At 39.0% G+C, this 20,900-nt stretch overlaps 1 protein-coding gene across 2 annotated transcripts in view; it reads right to left on the bottom strand.

The window, feature by feature from the left end:
* Positions 1-138: 138 nt before the first annotated feature.
* The window catches only part of siae (sialic acid acetylesterase), an 84,789-nt gene continuing 64,027 nt past the window's right edge, over positions 139-20,900 (bottom strand). The window contains exons 1-10 of one of the 2 annotated variants that reach the window (XM_069716346.1): positions 5,638-5,803; positions 4,833-4,994; positions 4,309-4,463; positions 3,841-3,979; positions 3,378-3,546; positions 3,198-3,283; positions 2,991-3,124; positions 2,617-2,771; positions 1,561-1,747; positions 139-1,340 (exon numbers count right to left, since the gene is read on the bottom strand). In XM_069716346.1, coding sequence (XP_069572447.1) covers positions 1,080-1,340; positions 1,561-1,747; positions 2,617-2,771; positions 2,991-3,124; positions 3,198-3,283; positions 3,378-3,546; positions 3,841-3,979; positions 4,309-4,463; positions 4,833-4,994; positions 5,638-5,749 — 1,560 coding nt within the window. In that variant the 5' untranslated portion in view covers positions 5,750-5,803 and the 3' untranslated portion in view covers positions 139-1,079. Of the gene's footprint in view, positions 1,341-1,560; positions 1,748-2,616; positions 2,772-2,990; positions 3,125-3,197; positions 3,284-3,377; positions 3,547-3,840; positions 3,980-4,308; positions 4,464-4,832; positions 4,995-5,637; positions 5,804-20,900 lie in introns of those variants that run through there. The other variant, XM_069716425.1, reaches the window with a different exon arrangement.

Raw genomic sequence — 20,900 nt, 5'->3', positions numbered from 1 at the left:
CCAGTCTCAGAGGTGGGCGGAGCATCTGCCTGGGGTGAGAGGAGAGCAGAGAGAAAAGGACAGCATAGAGATAGAAGAGAAGAACCGTTGGTGGTCATGTAGAGCTTTGTAAGTCATCAAGAGAATTTAAAAAAAAAGATTCTATTCTTGATTTCACAGGAAGCCAGTGAAGAGAAGCTAAAACAGGAGAAATATGATCTCTCTCGCTAAACCCCGTCAGTACTCTCGCTGCAGCATTTTGGATCAGCTGCGGGGTTTTTAATGAGTAATTTGGACATCCTAACAACAAGGAATTACAATAATCTTGCCCGGAAGTAACAAACGCATGAATGAGTTTTTCTGCGTCACGCTGAGGAAGGATTTTCCTGATTTGATTAATATTACGTCGATGAAAGAAGGCAGTTCTGGAGACGTGCTTTATGACAAGCCCCGAAAGGAGACCCGTCAAAACATGTATGAAAACAACAATAGTGTACACAATTCCTCACTTCGGTAAACATTTCCTGTGTTTTAAAAGGCAGAATGATTTTTTTTTTTATCAAAAAGTGACGCGAGCACAACCGAAGACATCAAGCTGTCCGGTCTGACGATATTTTTCCGTTCTGGTGAAATGAGACCAAATGGATGTTTTTATTTGATTGTGACTCTGGCAAGGAGGTGGTTAAACGTTTGTCAGGATTGGCTAATTATCCACATACCAGAAATTAAGATGATGCTTTTTGTCAAAGAATGTGTGATCTGGCAATGCTCTCTCCGCCGAGTCAATTCATTTCTTGCATACCAAAACGGATTCATTAAATTACACCAATCCAAACAAAGCAAAACTCTAAAATAAACCGATAAATCAAAAGTGCCTTATCGAGGCCATAAAATCTGTGACAGACTAAAATGACCTTAATTAAACTTCACCTCAGCATAGTAACAATCCACCGTCTGCGCAACATCTACGTGTTCAGAAATTCTGCTTGAACGTACGACGAGGTAAATCTGACGACGTATCTGCGCAATCAGCTGATTTTAACCTGAATAATCTCAAGAGATTTTTTTTTGTATCACTTTGTCTTCTTACAGTTTCTGGTTCAGTAACTTTTCCAAATGCCCCTTTTGCCTGGATAGCGACTGATAATAAAAGGAGGTGCGGGTAAAATCCCACCGGCGCCGTACACGGGACAGGCTTTAAAATCGCAGGGCCAGTCTCTCCATGCGTATCGAACGGCAGCCACTTCACCAGGAGCGCAGGAGACGGATAACTGAACAGTGGTCGAGCTCCGCTGCACGACGGGAGCTGGAACCCAGAAGGACTCTGGCCCACATGGAGCCCAAATCCCCGAGCAACAGATCTTGAATTAAGAAAAAAAATAAAAATAAAAAATAAATAGATGAGGACAAGATTTTTGGCCGCAGAAATGGATACAAGAGTGTTTTGCTGCAGTGTTTGACTATTATTGACGTTACACCTGTTTTCTCTGGCTAACATAGCTAACAGGTGATTTTTTAAATTTTATTTTTTAAAAGAGACGCTAACTGACAGCGACTACGCCGCCGCCAGCCTAAACTCACCTCAAAGATGTCTTTGGACGGCGTGACAGAGACTTCTTGGTCGTAGGTAATGTTGACATACATGTGAGTGGACAGGATTTGGTCGGGGAAAGGTCCGAGGAAGGCCACGTCCTTTTCATTATAAGCCACTGCCCTGGCACCTAATGTCAGTCGATGAGCTACGTCCTGTTTGTCGCGAGGATGGATCCTGAAACAGAAAATCCCATTACGTTATCGTTTATTAGAAATAATAATAATTTAAAAAAAAGAGAGATGTGCTGGTAACATCAGAAAAGGAGTTTGTAAGTTGGCATGGTAAACAAAAACAACCTCCGCATACAAAAAGAAGGTCACGTGATTACATGTGCATACTTTTTAATAAAGACAAGCAGCAGGAAGCGGTTTCCCTGTTGTTGTTTTTTTAGAGAAAGTTTGTTGATATTTAAAAGTTATGCCAAGGACACTGTGCCTTCAGGGGCCAAACCATTGAACGTTTTATAGATGTTTTAAAAGGTCTTAAAAAAAACAAATACCCGAAGGCTGCTGGGAAGCGAGAGCACACGCTTTTGAACAGGTGAGATTCAAGTTCTCTGCTGATTAAAACTATTGCAGCAGTATTTTTTTTTTTTCTTTTATAAAAGTACTCCGATATCAGGTCAAAACTTTTCAAACCACATCTCTCAAATTCAGAGTTAGTCTTGAATCCTGACAAATCTGCACGATGATGAGTTGCACAACTGATTTGAATAACTATTTTACCCGATTTCTGTCCACCACTTTATTAAGACCATTTTGTCCACCATTGTTAGTCAATCTTTGCCTCCAACGTTTCCCCCCCCCCCCCCGAACGTCTGCAAATTGCCCTCCACAATGAGACGAGCTCTCTTTAAGTATGAAAGCCTGAGCAGGGGTTACCGACGGGTCCCGAGACGCAGCCTTTCTTCACAGGTGAAGGCAGATGTGAATAATCCCTCCAGGCTTTTCAAGTGTGACCCACATATACAGAAGGTTTAAGGAAAGTTCAATCCTTTTCAGTCAACCTCACCTAATATGAATACCTATGAAGAGGATCCTTACGTGCCGTAGGGTGAAGTTTCATCTGGTAAATCCAAAGCCACAGCCATGAAGGTTCTCTTCATCCTGCCGTTCGGGACAAAGCCGGTGTCCGCCGTTTGGTGCCAGCGGATGTTCGGAAAGCCGTCATCTGGGGAGCCTTCTTTGTAGGTGCACAGCTGCGTATACAAAGGCATCAGTCATCATATGTACAAAACATCAAATGTTTAATTTAGTCTTTTTTTTTTTTTTTTTTACAACCACTGGAGGGCACCCAAAATAAACCGAGACATTTTCTGACTCTACAGTGCAGCGTCTTTAAGATCTACGTTATATCGGATGGTGTATTTACACACCGTTTATGTTAAACGTGGAACGAAAATACTGTGCGACCATACCTGGACGAATCCAAACGGAAAGTCGAGCGCCGTCTGGCCCCCTGAGCCCCGGTGGAAAGCCATCCTCCAGTCATCAATCATAGCAGGGAAGGAACAGTTGTACTTGTCCTGGTGATAATCTACATTCTCCTCCCCTGAAAGGTTGAAGACGCTTACGGATGTATGTTGTGTAATAGACCACAGTGACACCAGCGTAGGTAGTCTTACCTTGGTACCACAGGGCTCCCTTGATGGTCATGTTGAGCAGCGGGTGGATCATTGCATTCCACAAAACAGAATTTCGGTCTTTTGGACTGCGAGATTGTCGTGTTGAAAGTAGCAGGGCGTTAGTACAAGCCAACATGTATGTGAAGCTGCAGGCTAGTGGACGTCGCTGTATGCCCTTACCCGTCTTTAGTGTTCTCCAGGCCACACTGCTGCAGGGCTCTGGAAGACGACCAGGCTTCGACAGGGGTGCCTCCCCAACAGGACTCCACCAGTCCGATGGGGTACTTCAAATTCTCATACATGTAACGTCCAAAGAGCCAGCACACTGCAGAAAACTCTGCTACGCTGCCTGGGAATGGCAGTGAAACGCATGAATGTGATTGGCATTTGATTTGCAATGGAGTACATCGTGATAAGAGTATACGTGTTTCAAAATGTTTCGTATTATACTGCCCCGTGTCGCAACCATAACAAAACTGTAGCTTGGATTTAAGGACAAATGCGACATCTGCGCGTTTCTCTGACTCGGCTTTTTTCCAAGTGTCTCTGCCGCAGTTCAACGTCCCAAAGCAAAAAAAACCCTTTGAGAGTAAACACGTTTTTAATCAACTCTATGAATAAATGAAGAAATCTTTTGTCTTACCGACTGTGGGCACGGACCAGGGAAGTTCCACGTGAATCAGATCCGTTAGCTCAGTTTCACTCAGGTTCAAGCCTGCCATAAAAGTCCTCACATGAGGATATTTAACCGAGAGAGCCAGCTCCTCTGAGGAATTGAAAATCTGTTGGAAAATGGAGTACATTAATACGTATATATTGTCCCTTAAAGAGTAACGAATGAATAAATAAATACATTCCAATAAAAAAAAAAGTTTTTTATTTGAATGATTTATGGCGCTTTGGGTAAGGTGTGACTATTTAGGCGTGGGCTCCAAAACTGGTTTGAAATCAATTTTGTTGCACGAAAGCAGAGATAAAGTATATCTAACTGAAACTAACTTCGAATGTTTTGCGTGTAATATAAGTGAAAGACTTTTGTTTCAACATTCAGCACTGCAAACCAACCTCGGCTCATCAGAGAGACGGACGGACGGACGGGTGTTCGCCGTACCTGAGATGTTTTAAAGTACATGTTGCTCTGCCCTCCGCACAGCCAAACGTCTCCAAACAACACATCTGTCAGAGTGACCCTGCAGTTTTGAGCGGCTGCTGTCACATTGTAGGGACCGCCAGCAGCAACGGGGTCGAGGCCGACTCGCCAGATGCCTGTGAAAACAATCGTAGATTAATACACTGTAAGAAAATGAAGTGGCTGAACAAAAAATATAAATGAAAGCTTTTACCAACATGCAAATGGGAAATATTACACAAAACAATGTTACATCTATGAATCACTGTTAAAAAAAAAAAAAAACATATCTTCCCATTCAACCCACTGTTGTCATGCCTCTCTAACGGCTCTGATTGCTTACACAACAAAAAGTCAAACCAAAAGTATGTGTGTGTGTGTGTGTGTGTGTGTGTGTGTGGGGGGGGGGGGGGTCCTGCCATATCTGCTCCTGTCTTGTTTCCAGTCAGTACACCCTGCACATGTCGAGATCAATTTCCCGTTTGACAGTACCTGGTTTAATTTACCTTTTGTCACGTTGACAGCTGAGATTGTCTGTGTTATTGGTCCTGACAGGGAGACGGTGATCTGTGCGCCCTCCGGGCCGTATCCCCACAGCACGGCTCTCTCTGGGGACTTTTGCAGCACCATGTGGTCTCCGTAGTAGGAGGCGAAGCGCAGGTTCCCATCTACACACACTTAACAATGTTACTGGGTCCTCAGGCCTCATATTACATTCATCTGTCCATCCGTAGAAAAGGAAAGATGTACCCGGAGAGAACCCGCGCAGGCACGGGGGGGGGGGGGGGGGGGGGCATGCAAACCCCGAAACTTCTCACTGAGGCGACAATACCAACCGCTGCACGTTATGATTGCAGCGAGGCAATAGGTGACGTCACGTCACGTGACGCCACGAGGCGCAGCTGACTTTGATCCTTCAGCGAGACCTAATTATTTTCTGCAGGAGAAGTAAAATTACAAGGATACAAAACACAACAGAGGCCGCAGCGTGGGGGAGTTTGGTACAGACACGGTTCCCTCATGGTGAACAGACGAGTAGTTTATAGCCTACGTAGTGTACGTACTGTGCATTTTATATTTTATATTTATATTTTTTTTACTGCTATTTTATTTTATTGCTTTTCTATTCTATTATTATTTTATTCTATTGTTTCTATTATTGCTTCTGTATGTATGCTGCTGTGGCGAAAAAAAATTCCCTCGGGGATTAATAAAGTATATACCTACCTACCTACCTACCTAGTGTCAAATCTAGCTGTAACAGTTGCATCAACACGGTACAGACGCGGATGTACGTCTCGCTGTACTCACCGCAGGCGCGAGTGCACGCTGAAAGTACAAACCCAACACAAAGAGCTGCAGCCATGACAAGAAGACAACACACATAAACAGACAGCTGAAAAATGTTGTCTCGAAAAGTCATGCCTGACTGACGCCCGTAAACTTTTTTTTTTTTTTTTTTTTTTTTTCCAGCGAGGAAATAGGTGTCTTCCACGTGACGTGACTCAGCTGACTTTGAGCCTTCAAAATAAAAGCATACAAAAAAAATAAAAAAAAACCTACGTCAAAAGTTAGCCCACAGAAATCCTTACTCAAAATATGGCTCTAATGAACGGATATTATAATTAAGTATCTGATCCAATAGCTCACAAAACTTGCAGGCAGAGTTTGTTTCTTTTGTTAAAAAGGGAACACAATTTATTGTCCATATTATGTTAATGCGAATCATTTTATGGTTAAATTGAAGCTGTGAGGTTTTGGCTATAAAGTCAGGGTCGTTTTTGAACTTCCCTCCTGGTGTAACATCCACTCCACTCCAGGGAAACAAAACAGACACGAATACGATTGTAATGCATTTACTCGCTAGGCCGAGCTGTTTCTTAAAGTTGCATTGAATATTTAGAATATTGAATACCAATTGGGGTCAGAGGAACTCCACAACAAAGTGAAAGACATAAAAATGTGTTAATGTATGCAAACAACATACCCTAAGCAGCAGACATATGGCACTGCATGAGCATCTATTCGCTGTTGTGTTTTTGGTCACCTGATGAATGCAAGTCCAATATTTTAATCTTTTAGCGGTTTTGATCTCCGGGACTAAGGGATAAATATGAACCTTTGGCTCGCTGTTTACATATTTCACTCAGTTATCACCTCCCCCCCCCCCTTTTTTTTTTCTGTGGGTTTGTCTGAGAATCAAAGCTAATCTCTGACTTTACTGTGCACTTGTGAACAAGGTTGATACAGGTGCCGAGACCTAGAACGATACAACTATTCACTAAAAAGGTCAAAGTGACTAAATCTTCCTTACAGCTGCAGCTCCGTTGCTTCATTACTTAGAAACATTTTAATTTCAGTGTCAATATGACAATAAATATGACAATATTTAATGCAGATTTAAAGTAAAAGCACATGCCTAATGCCGTTGTAAAAAGGTGACAAAGCATTTTGTTGTTGTTATTGTGTACTCTGACGACTCTTCTGTGTTGTGTGCCTAGTGGTTATTTTGTCCTGCAGTTTAATGTCGATCATTCTTCGATTTTGTCATTCACTGAAATTCAGCTCAGCGATGGGTATGCTGCACACATTGCCGTTTGGTGATTACTACTTCAGATACAGAAACCCACTATATTTAATTATCGTCTTGCAGATACTGTGCCTGCAGGATTCAGCAAAGCAGACATTGTTTTTCAAGTGTCTTGTTTTGTGCAGTGATAGGAATTTTTTTCCAATGGTATCCATTCATCTCTCATTCATTCACAACTAAAAAAAAAAAATAAAATACAGAAGTATTGGTGTTTTTATTCTGGAAAATAACAAAAAAAGCACAATTGCAATAAATATTATAGATTAAATGATTTCATAATTGTTTATTGTGTTTAAACTATATACCAACAAAAAAATTGGAGTAGTCAGATAATCAACATTGTAAGCTAAATCACCTAAAATCATTGATGTACAAAACAAAATAACTTAAAATAGACAGACAGTGTAGTGTGGATAAGAACTGTTGAACTGGAATCAGTGAAAAATGTGTTGTGGAGCGCTAAATTACCCACAAACCGAAATAAAATATGTAATTTCTTGGAGTGAAGTGAATAATCTCAAACACAACACTTCTTAAAATGTTTTCGAATGAATAGAACTCATGTTGCACAAACATTGCAGATCACCTCCCTCCCTGCATTATGCTTTCAGTTACATAAAAAAAACACCAATAAAATATAACAAAATCAAATTCTTATTTCCACTACCCCAAATCACAGCTTTTCCTAAAAGAACTGCATAACTCAAAAGGCTCTGTCCATACACCCTCAGTTAATGAACTGCAGTGAGTGCTTGTGAGACTAAAAAGCAACCTATAATTACATAATTCCTCAAAACTTCCCTTCAGATACCCAAAGCAGTGAATGCTGTGAGGTGAATCCTTATGAAGGCCAAGTAATTAAAATCTATAGACTAAAAACAACAGTGTGAAAAATGAAAGCAGATGTGACAATTAATTATCTCACAGTTTACTGGCCAGGTGTTTATTTACCAACTATTTCACACCTTTGCCTACAGTAAAGACAAATGAACACACTGCGTTCTTTTGGCATGCTATTTAACTCAAAACGTTGACACTTGCACAGAAATAAGTGATGGATGAAGGCAGGAAACTAGGAATGGCTGTTGGCTGGAGCATAAAGTAATGGTAGAACTGTAATATGGGGAATAGGAATGTGTTTAAGCAGCGAGACAGAGAGCGACTACATACATGATTAAGAGGGCTACGTGACATTGTTTTAGCCTTCATTGTCCACCAGCCATTTCAATTGTAAACCCTTTCAAAGGCCAGTGATAATATTTAAAATTGAAATGGCACATTTATCTTAATATGAACCCACAGCAGCAACTGTGAGTGCTTTTACCCTTACCTCATGCCATTTAGGTATACAAGACAACGACTGTAAAGCTAATGCTTTGCACTTATTTTGTTATTATGGATTCACCTTTTGATTTTAGTTTTACAGGCTCACATATCCTATTTTCATCTTGTCTGGTAATTTACACAGCTGTCAAATCTGTGAAACAGTTTCAAACGTGGAAGCAGTTGAAATTGTGCCACTTTAGACATGATGAAAAGGAAACAGAGTGGGAATTATCTCTCTAAGCTAACTGGAAAAGATGTGTCTGAAAGGCATATTGAAGCTGAATGATGTAAAAATATGGAAAGTAATCCCTTTATTCCATTGGCAATTACATTTTAACGTCTGCTATCGTAAACACTTTTATGGAAATAGACTTTCATTATCGCCTTTCGGGTTTCTTCGGTTCATTTGGTTTGGAGTGGAAACTGGAGGTACATGTGTATTTTCAACAAAAATTTTTAATTAATTCAAGCAGTGGTTTCCTTCTGTTCATACTGTATATAAATTCTAATACAATTTATGCAAATGTTGAGACCTTAAACTGATTATGTTTTCGTGGAAATAAGAGCTTGAGTTCCTGCAAGCATAATTGCCGGTCTCTCAAAATCCAAGTTAAATATACTTTATAAGTAAATTGTGCTGAAAACAATTTCCAATAATCAATAAAAGAGAAGACAATTTATAAAAGTGCACATAAGTAAAATGCACAACCAAATAAATGGTCTGGTCTCGGAAATTGTCACAACAATTAACTTTTTCTTCTTCCTCTTGCCTCTCCGATGCGCTTTTTTTTTTTTTTTTTTTTTTTTTTGTAATATATATTACTGTTATAAAACCCTGAATATTCCATCATAAGAGCCGATGATGTGATCTTGGCTTTTTAAAGACTCTGTAATTCCTCTCAACATGTATATTTTATACATATATATAAGCAACCACACCAGATGCTTTAGAAGCATTAGATTATGCTTTAACTGACAGGGTGGGAAATACTTTTTTGTTGATTTGGTTGTTACCATTTTCATAGATTTATAAAGGAAGTATAGCACAATACTTTTAGTATAGTAAATCAAAATCATTTATTATATAAATTAAGAGAGGCTTAAGGGACTTTTAAAAGAAACACAGATGTGTTGAAGCATTGTGTCCTGTCAAAACAATTAAACTGCACTTCACAACAACAATAACTCACAGGTGATGTATGAGCATGGAACAACATCTGAAATGCAATATAGTTGCTAAGTAATATCACACATCAAGAAGACAAATGGCATCAGGAATACAGGAAATTGTGTTTTCTCCATACGGGGCTACTACCTACATTACCAGAGAAAGAACAACACCTACAACACCGACTTTGTCACAGTTGCACAGTTTTCCCAGACTGCCAATTAACTAATTGCAAACATGCACACATGAAACATAACAGAGATCAACACAGACACACACGGATATATGTCATATTTGAAATGAAAGAAAAATTGTCATCATCTGCAGATCTGTTATTTACTGGTCATATTTCTGCACAAGCAGACTAAGACAGTATCAAACTGATGTGACAGTGCATTTCCGTATGAGTAATGCTTCAATATTACCACTCCACTTCGGAGGCCGAGCCAGTGCTCAAATTAGATTGCAGAAATTGGGTTGAAAATGGCTATCCTTCCTCTGGTGATCCGTGGAATGGGCTCTGGTCTGTTCCATCACATTTTACAGCTAATTTCATGTGGTGAAATGAGAGATGCAAATATGTTTGTGGTTTCATGCATGAACCAAGATTTATGACTGCTGTCTAGGGCCCTCATAGGTCTCTTAACACATATGCTCCCATCCATCATGTGATAAATCCCCCGAATTACCGCCTCCCTTTAAGTCACTCAGCAGCTATTAGGTGCATGAGAGGAGCCCAAGCATCATCTCTGCGGCCGACATTGTATCACGCTTTTGCACTTTCACACTCACTGCCACCTAAATCAGTTTACACATGAGACTGCCTTGCTCCATTTATGCCAAAACAACCTGCTGAAGAATAGATGTGGTTATTGAATAAGATAAGCTACGGTAAATTCACTTTTTGATTGCAATTGAGGAGACGGGCTGCATTTCTCTTTAATTTATAAAAAACACTTTTTTCCAACATAGAAACCACCACCAGCATCCAGGATGTAAACAAGTAATTTCATATTAAAGGCAATATAATTAATATAGATAGGGGAAAGAGTCTGGTTCACTTTTTATTCTATTAAATAATTTCAATCTGTACATAACATCATGTTTTACTCGGGGATTTTAATGGCCAGGAGCAGTAACCCACTGAAGTCTTGTCATCACCCTGAGGTTGCCAGGCAACCAGTGCGGACTCCTTTGACTGTATGATATTAAACCTTTCATCAAAAGGCCTGCTTACGCCAGCAGTTAAAACAATAAAAGTTCACAGCAATATCAATTCACTCAAGTCTTGCTACATGTGCATGATTTTTGTTCCCTCTTTGACCCATGAATTTGCATCAGCAGTGAGCCGTCCTGACCTCTCGACAGTGCTGATCTTGAGCTAATGACGAGCTGAACGAGACCAAAATAGAGGAAGCTATTTTGGCTTATGAGCTGTGTTGCATCCTCTACTTTTATCTGACCTCGGTAGTTTTTTTTTTTTTTTTTTGATGCACTCACAAACTAATTGTTGTTTAACTGTTAAAATGATGAATAATTCAATTTAAATTTGTTGTAAATGTATGAATGATAACAATTTATCTGCGAATTCAGAAAATAAACTGTAGGAACAGGCTTAATCTTCCAAAAAGATGCCACCTGCTGGTTGAACTCAACATCATGACTTTGACCCCGTGCAAAGAAAAAACACAGGGGAGCTTGGAAAACAACTGTGACAACTACCCAGCTTGTTAACATGGGCCATGTAGTCGCAGAGATTTAGAGCCAAACGTTTCACAAATGTTGATACACAAACAATTACCTAAAATGTTACTGTTAATTTGTTGTCAGCAGCATCAGTGTGGCGTATGTGTGTACTAATGTGACATACATCGGTGTTGATTTATTGAGCAACACTTAAAGCCGGCTGAAACTTGTGGTTAATTGTAGGACCTCCTGTGTTCTCTCTGCTGCGCTGTACAAATGTAAACATTTTCACCAAAGTTAGTTATTTCCGTACGAGCAGTAGATGAAATATCCAGAGTCACGAGCCGCCTCGCCAGCTCGCAGCCTCCTACACAGATCTAAATGGGTTCCTGGCTTCATAACGGGCTGAGGTGTTGTAGCAATACTTAATAATGATTTTGTTTGTTCCTGAAGAAAATATACCTTTTTACTAATGAGCAAAGAAGTGCCTAAGTAAATCTGACACTATTTCTGTCACGAAGTATTTCAGGCGAAGTGAGCGACAATTACCTGAGCTGCTGTCTCGCATTCAATGCAACTTAATAAGAAACAGCTGGAGGTAGATGGGGAAGGAAAAATATGATAAACTAATTATCTTATTAATGGGAATAACATGTATACAAAAGGAAAACACAGCAGAACTGGAAGGAGAGCTCTTCACCCTTTAGTTTTTTTTTTAACCATATTGAAATCAGGAACATTCATGCACAGAAGTGGACTCCTTTTCATATCATAAACAGAATGACAACCCACAGGGACAATATGAAAATGACAACGAAGCAAAATGCAAATGCTATGACATTATTACTGACCTTTTTTGTTTCAGTGGCAACCCATTAGATCATAAACCAAAGCCCATATTGATAGAAGCCCCGGAGGTACAATCCTCAGAGTGTCACTTTAATAAATGGAGGTATGTGGTTCATCAGCGATTGTGATTGTTTCTTTGAAGCAAACATAAGTCAATATTTTCATTTGTCAAGCAGAAATGAAAATTGCAGTTTGAAAGCATTGTTATATATTTACATGTTTATTACTTGCTTGGATGCCTCTAAAAGTAGATAACAAATAAGCAGCATTCATTTTATGCATATTTAGTCAATTAGAATAAATTAACTAATTGACATATAATGAGACTATATGTTGATGATTCTGTTCCTGTTGTCACAATCACAATCTTTGCTCATACATTTTCCAATTAAATATTTGACCAATGTATGTTCCCAATTACTATGATGCATAAACAATATGATGACACAAAGATAGCCATTTAATTTGATTGACGGAAATACAAAAATTATTATTATTATAATTAAGAATTTATTATTTTATTTTTGGTTCATTTTCTTTCTTAAGTTTTTAGGTGTTTTTTTTAACACACGCTGTGTTGCCAAGCAACCAGCCCTCTTCTCCCTCTGAAAACAAAAGACCGTAGCTCTTTTATAATACCAGCAGGACAAGACAATAGCATGCACAGACAGTTCACACAGCCACAATTATTTAATCATGCAATTAGCGCCACACTGACATTTACTGCAAATTATTATTTTATTACATTTTATTTTATGACGGAGAATAAGAGAACATGTATTGAGCAATACATTTGAAAGACTGCGTTGGACTTGAAGTTTACAAGGCACATAAACTGTGTTGGTGTCTCTCTTTCAGAGGATACAGCCTTGAACAATGTTTATTATTAATTTATTTGTATAAGTGTGAAGATTGACTGGGATGTTTTTCCTTCTCTCTGGTGCCTGGTGTAAAATTTGCCCATGAACTTCTTTCGCTAAATTCTTTGCTTCTTTTTTAGAAAACCAACATTTTAAGTGTGTGACAAAAAGACAATTTTCATTTTCAGTCATAAACCATTTGCTCCTGACTTTTGCTGAGTTTATTCATGGCTACTGCTAGCCCTAGAATCATGGATACATTTTTCTTATGAAAATGGAGCATTTCCTCTGCCTCTTCATCATTAACAGGCAGCATTGAAGACACCGGCTCTTACATATTTGGTGCATTCAGCTGTGCCTTTCCCCTTTTAATATCACAATTTACATTCCCTTGATGATTAAAGAGCTTTATAATAAACAGGCATGCAGACTTCAGGGATTTATCATAAGAAATTGTTGGAAAACCAGCTGAAGTTGCTGTTTCCCTATAAAAGGTTGTCTGTGTTTTCATTTTGTTATAGTGAAGACATCAGATGGATGCTGCACATAGTTCAGATCAGCAGGTGGCACTCTCACAACAGAACGAAGCAGGCTTCACCCTCACATTTTGACAGGACGTGTTGATTAATTTAGGTGGAGGAAGTGTGCTGCACTGAGGAAGCTGATGTGTTTGCCTTTGAGTTTATCTTAAGCCTTTCACAGAGGACAATTTCTGTCTTCAGGATTACAACAATCGGGTTTCAAAGATAAACCACATCTGACCAACACAGCAGGATTTTTTGTCTTTCATTTTATGAACAACTGAATATTATTTAGTAGTCCTAGTTATATGGCTTGGATAAGGTCCCAGGCCTAACACTGTAAAATCACATTAGCATGACTGTTGGGATACGAGCTGAGATAGTGACGCACTAAAATTACACTACAATAAACACAGTATCTTTTTATGTCTGCTCTGTCATATGAGGATTTGTCAATAGAAATAATATTAATATGATGCACCCTCATGTGTAATGAATATCATGTGGATGAAAATATTTATTTTTCTTTATTATATACTGCAATCTATAAGCAGGATGTCTGCTGGGAGTGACGTTGACGTTTAGTATCTTTCAAGGAAAGTTGCATTTAGTATAACTGTTGTATATAACAATGGTATACTCTGTTTATTAAAGGAAATAGTGATATCTATGTAGCAGGTTCCACCAAATACCAACACTTCTAGGATTTAAATCTGTAGCAGAATCCACTTTGCATGCAAACACAGTGTTACAGTATGACACGTCAAATAATGAAGTCATTACATGACTTCCTAGTTTATGAGATTGCCTTGTAATTAACTGGATATTTATTGTAAAATTATAGCTGCAGTCTTTACTGTCACTTTTCTATGTGTTTCAATGAAAATTAAGTATGACACAATCAGTTTCAGCAAACCTCCATGCATCACAAAAGCGCAGCTCGCTCCTGTCAGAATGATAATTACAAAATCTATTTCACAAATTCTCATCCTTCTGTGCAGCGCAGATGAAGTAGGGAAGGCTGTTGCAGCTTATCAGCAGCAATCTTGTATCTATTCAGGCTTATTGACCTGTCAGGTGAGCGGAGTTTGCAGTTTACAGAGAAAATACAATTATGCTACAATTCCCAACTGGCTGCTGTAGGCCAGAGAAGAACTGAGATCAGCAGGAATAATTTCCTCCAACTCTAACTCTTGATGAACTAAAGGCAATAAAGTCCCAGAATGGCAAAGGTCGCACACTGGATGAAATTAACTGAGTATTTCCAATTTTAACTGGGACCTAAACTCCCTCTGTTAAGACTTCGGGTCATATATACTGCTGACCCCTTTGCAGTTTCCTCTTGGTCGAATGCCCAAGAGACACCTGGAGCAGTTTCTTTCATATTCAATCAAACGTGAGTGAAGTGTTAACAGTGTTGCAGAAAGAGAAAACACACCCTCTGCTCTGACACCTCTCAAGATTTAATAAAGTCTGTAAACATGTAGATCTTTTGTGAACAAAAACACTTTTAAAATGGTCAAAACTCTGTCAATCTTGCATGCTACAGTATGACAATGTGCGAAAACACATCTAGGAATAAATGCTTTCAAAAGTGATTCAAATTTAATACTTTACAACATGGAGAGATGCACATTTTTAAGGCAGCGTAGTGAAAGCCTGTCTCCTTTAATTTGGAAAGTGAAAGATTCACTCCCTGCACACGCACATTTTTTACTGCATTTCTGGTGAGATGAATTGGGAGTGAGAGGAAGCAAGGATACTAATAGCTTTATCTAAGAGACTGACTTTGAACTGCATCTCCTGTGAAAAGGTATCTAACCACTCACACATACTTCAATCAGCTCCAAGCAAGTTTCAGTATTTTGGTTAAATAAAATTGTCAGTGAGGAGGGGACACGGATTTATAAGTGACACCCGAGAATTATGGATGGATGACCACCATTGCTGTTTGCTTGAGGGCTAATTATCTATTTGGCAGGTGGAATGTGCCACTTGTGGTAATTAGGTGATTAGAGTGCATTTAGACTTCAATATCAGTGAACCATACCGGAAAAGATATTTTCAGTCCTATGCTAATATGTGAGAAAAACTTCTGTTTAAATGTTTTCTAGTATGTAGGACAAAAAAAATTCTCTGATTCATATAGGTCTTTGCAGATTTATTACTTATTCTGATGTAAATGGCTGGTAAATCTTGTGATGCTCCACCCACTGTGATTTAACTGCATGTGACATGTAGGTTTAAGCATTTTATTTTACCCCTACCTTGTCTCAAGTGCCCGAGAAATTGTCTCTGGTTCTTGTTTAATCGAGTTTGGTCCTCTGAAAGCCTGCTGTGCACCTACTGAGACATCTGGATTACTGGTGTCTTTTTACTGTGAAACGCTTGCGCATGCACGCACTCATGCATTTCTGTTTTCTGCCGAGTCCACAAGGGGAATAAAATGTGAGCTGTCAGTCGAGGGGTTTTATATTCTGAAGGTTGCAGGCCACTCAAAACTCCAGAGACAGAGCCACTAACGAAGAACCGAGCAGCACCATGCTCTGTTGCATTGACTGAACTGAAAGAAAATGTTCAGATTTTAATCAGCATGTATTTTGTTGATCTGCTTCAAAACTTTCTTCATATGAAATAACTTAGATGGTTGAAGAACTCAGATGTGTTACTAAGTATTGAGAAAAGCACTTCTATACCAACCTTATTTAGTTAATTCTCCGGCACATGCATAGTAAAAAGTAAGAGGTCAGCAAGTCTTTTTTTAAAAGCATATAGTCACAAGTTATTTTTCTTTCACAGCACTACAGGTGCTGATAAAGTTGTGATCCAAAGACACCAGCACCAAGCACTCAGTGTGGCAATATGTTTAACACATAGTGTTATTACTACTGTAAAAAGTCACAGATCTTTTTTTCCCCCCGTTTTAAATTGTAAATTACTTGGAAATGTACTCAATATTACATAAACCCATACAGGAAAAAAAATTCACAGGATTTCGACAAACAGGCATCTGTGAAAGTTTAGTGAGAGCACCAAGTTATGTGTTGTTCACAGTGGTATCAGCTAACACCAACTCATCCCGTTCTGACACACACACGCACACGCCTAATCCCAACTGTAACCCAAACCTAATTTCAACCTTAACCCTAAAACCAAGTCTTAACCGTTAAACAGCCCTTTGAGTGAGGACGAGCCAAAATGTCCACATATTGGTCCTCATAAAGATAGTTGTACAAGTACGCACACACACACACACGCACACACAGACACAGACACGCACACACACACACAATACAATATAATAAAAGCCTGGCCCAATTTCCAAAACTAGACGTGGTAAAAAAAAATCTTCAAGTCCAACAAGAGCCATTCATTCTCTCCAGATATAACGCACGCACACACACACACACACACACACACACACACACACACACACACACACACACACACACACACACACACACACACACACACACACACACACACACACACACACACACACACACACACACACACACACACGTCAGATTCCCAAATACTGATGTGACACTCCATTAGGACAAGCCCCTGTTAGTCTGATGAAAGTGTCACTGTGAATACATCCTGGTGCTGGTGAAAACACATCCTCCATCCCACCATGTCAGTCCTGTGGTTGGTTTGGCTTCATTGGATTTGTTTTAATTAAGTGAAATTATCAAAACACATTAAAATGCAACAAGGACTTGGTGCACTTTACAGAGAATTATGTAATACAACACAATCCGAGACATTGTAATTGGCCACGATTAATGTCGATACTGGACAATCCTGCTGTATACAGTCTACATCCACAGTCCATGTGTGGTACCATTGCAGGAAGTATTGATATAATTCATGATGTTAAGTTTAGTTCTGGAGGTCTGGGCAGTGGAGTGGGATAACATTTCTCCCATGTCAAGTCAGAGATGGCTTCTTTTTATATATATATATATATATATATGACGACAGTCTTGACATTAAGCGCTTCTCAATCTTATGCTAATGTGTTAGCAGAAGCTCCAACTCGGTGTTAAACTACAAAAATTTAAAAGGAACAAGAAACGGGTGTTACTCTAAATCAAACTCTGAGCAGTCTAGACAGCAGGTTCGCTAATTCTAACTTGCCAGCTGAACCTTGTTGTGCACCGTTCGATGTGTCTTAGTAAACTGTTACACTCAGATTTGAACATATTTTCCTTTATACTAAGTAGTTTGACTTGCACAAACTTAAAAAAAACGATCTTTACCTTAGAACTAGCATAAGGGTGTTGTGGAAATAATCAAGTAAAACATTTAAAGATTTAAGATGTTGTTATTTATTGTAATGTATTGTTTTGCACAATTGTCCAATATCCACTCTGTTTAGTTGTGTGCAAGTAGTTTTTAAAAACATGACCACCATCGATCCCTATAAACTTTACCATGTGTTTATTGTTGTAACCATGACAACAGAGATCCCCTAACCTTAACAAAGTGATCATTTTTACCCAAATCACAGTGTTTTTCTAACTTAATCTAAGTATGTCAACCCAAATCCTGATCTTTCCTTAAACCCAACCAAGTCACTAGATGTAATTTTCAGTCACTGAAAGTACAAACAAATGATGATGTCCTACTTGTAGGGGCGTCAGATCATAAAACACTTCTTTGTGTCGTTCCTGTTCGAAGTGGCTCATAGTTACTTGTTGTGATGCTCTAACTTGCTTGGGATAGAGAATACATCATACTTAGAAACACTTTACGATAGCAAACAATAATCAAAATATGACATAGAGGGGGAAATCACAGGATGGAAGTTACCCTCGACTTAAATAAATGATTCATGTCTTATAGCTTTTCTCATATCTCTCATTAGTTCCTCATCCAATCCATATGCTGTTATTTACCCAGAGGGAGGAGATACAGGGGGATTAAACCAGCTCTGGGTATATAAGGAAACACGGTTTGGGCATAATCACAATGTGAGTCCCTGCAGATCAGCACCAACACTTTGTCTTGGTTATATCTGAGAGCACTATCATGTTGGTAAATTCCACAAACAGCGATAAGCCGCCATAAATCAAATGAGGGGGAATAATCTGGTTGATCCCCAACTAATGAGTCCTGTAATACAGGAGTCAGACTGCAATACCTGGCGAATTTACAGCACAGACTACACAGAAAAAAAAGACTCGTATGTGACAGCTTTCATTACATGCCTTAAAATGCGTCATGAGGACATGACAATTCATAAAGTGTACATAAAATATTAGATAACATTCTACAAATGTGTCTTCAGATGACATTATGGACACAACGTTTAAAATCTTCTATTAGAAACTGAATGCAAGATATGCTCAACAACTGTGAAGTCAAAAGTGGGCACGGATTACCACATTGTCCCATCAACCACTTCTCTGTATATGGCACAACTTTCTGATGGTTGACATTTTATCTACTTTCATCTCTTTTTAAAGCAAACACACCTTCACTTAAAAGATAAAGTATTCCATCTGTTAGTGGCCACAAATCTCATGCAAAGACCAAAATCAACTAAATCTGACTTTCTGACTTCCCCAGAATGTTTGTGACACCCATCAGCTCCTACTGAAGACATACATCTTTAAAAACAGGTCAGAAGGGTATGGTGTCACTTTTTAAAAAAGGATAAATATTTCAAGAAAAAAGCTGGGCATTATATGTTTAAGCAAACCTAATTAAAACAGGAGTAGAACATGTATTTGTTTGGGACTCTAGCAGCAGTTTAATACTCATTCGGTTTGTTAATGACTATTTTCAGTAGCCTGCAGGTGAATGTGGGACTGAGTCCAAATAAACTGCTGTGTCCATGTTCATGGTAATAATGGAATAGATAAGATACATAAGGCTTTGGATGCACAAACAATACTTGGTAATGAGGTCAATTCATTGTAGGTTTTGTCTCCCAACAGAATTTATTTACAATTACTGTTCCAACACTGGTCAATGATGCTGTGTCTGTAGCATTCATATTTCAGTTCACATTATAAATGCTTAAAATAGACAATCCTGTTATTGTGAGGATAAAAGTTAAGACCGAGTGGCTGTTGGCTTGTAGTTTACTGTTGAATGTCATGCTTTTTAGAGGTCACACTATTTGTGGTTGAAAGCAGAGGCATGTTATTGTTTATGCACGGCAATTACAGACACGACACTGGCAATTTACTACTCTTATTGTTACCATGATGACAAAAGTGTGGTATACCTGTCGCTGGTACTTACCAACAGTAATATGTTATTTTGGCAAAAAGCTATTCTGTTGTTTATGTACGAGGAAGCGTTGGTCCTATAGAGAGTTTGAAAATACTTATATGAGGACATGTTGTCCCTCCAGGAGAGATTTATGGCCTCACGAGAAAATGTTTTATCCCAGGTAAGAAAGTCTCAGATATTATTATTTCATTTAGAGCAGGGGTGTCAAACATACGGCCGGATCCGGCCCGCCAGGGGGTCCAGCTCGGCCCGCCAGATGACTTTGCTAAGTGTGAAAATTACAGAAAGACATAAATTGCATTTCTATGAGAATATGGAGGTTTATGAGTACAATTTTTTTTAATCGATCCAGTAATTGCTTCAAAAACAGCGTAAATGTGACGTCTTTACTGGTCTGGCCCACTTGAGATCAAAGTGGGCAGTATGTGGCCCCTTAACTAAAATGAGTTTGACACCCCTGATTTAGAGGTATATATTATATAATCAGATTTATATACAGATTCTTAAGTCATCTTTAATTTGACACAACACATATCTATCCTCACTCCACTTGACTGTTGCTCACAGCTTCAGTCTTTGTTGGGATTAAAGTCTGGAAACTGTTCGCATGAAGGTTTGCTGAACCACTCGAATGCACAGACCAATCAGCAACCAGCGGGGATGGCTTAGTGTGATGACGTTGAAGCAGTTGCAACAGTAGCGGCAGTGGTACATGGTGGTCAAAATTAATTTGAGGTCTACGCTCATTAGGATGCAACGACTGCAAACAATCCTCAATGGAGCATGAACAGTCCCTTGTATTCATGAACTGAATCTGGGTGACAAATGTCATCCATCCATGACACTTGCATTGAACAATGTTGTTGTACTACATTGTGTGGAATTACATTATTGTAATTATCAGCTTGGTAAGAGAGGTCTACTTTGGGTTGTGATGTGAAAGTAATATTCCTGGCTGTTCAGTATCAGTAAGAAGGACACCAGCACAAGAAAGAGTGACGATCCACATATTGACATTCACCACTCTCTTCTTTTTGCCTCCTATTGGTCAAATACAATTCACTGAACATAGAGTAAAAGGACAACATTCATGACACTTGACTACTGACTTCATGTTTTCGTTGGATATTAAAATTCAAAGCCCAACATGAAAATAGTTCAATGAACTGTTGAATTCTTCATCTGAATCCTTAAGGCAGACCCATACATAGTACATGCTCCATTTAGTGCAACACACTGCTGAGCGTTACTGTTCAGAAAAGAACATTATTTAAGTAGCTGCCATTAGTGGAGCCTATTCAAGCTCGTGCTATCAGTGGCTGATA

This window comes from Brachyistius frenatus, unplaced genomic scaffold, assembly GCF_029030835.1.
Source record: "Brachyistius frenatus isolate BFR_SWC_R1_liver_20210118 unplaced genomic scaffold, ASM2903083v1 Contig_1, whole genome shotgun sequence".
In the NCBI taxonomy this organism is placed as follows: Eukaryota; Metazoa; Chordata; class Actinopteri; family Embiotocidae; genus Brachyistius; species Brachyistius frenatus.
This window is presented reverse-complemented; position numbering and strand designations above follow the sequence as displayed.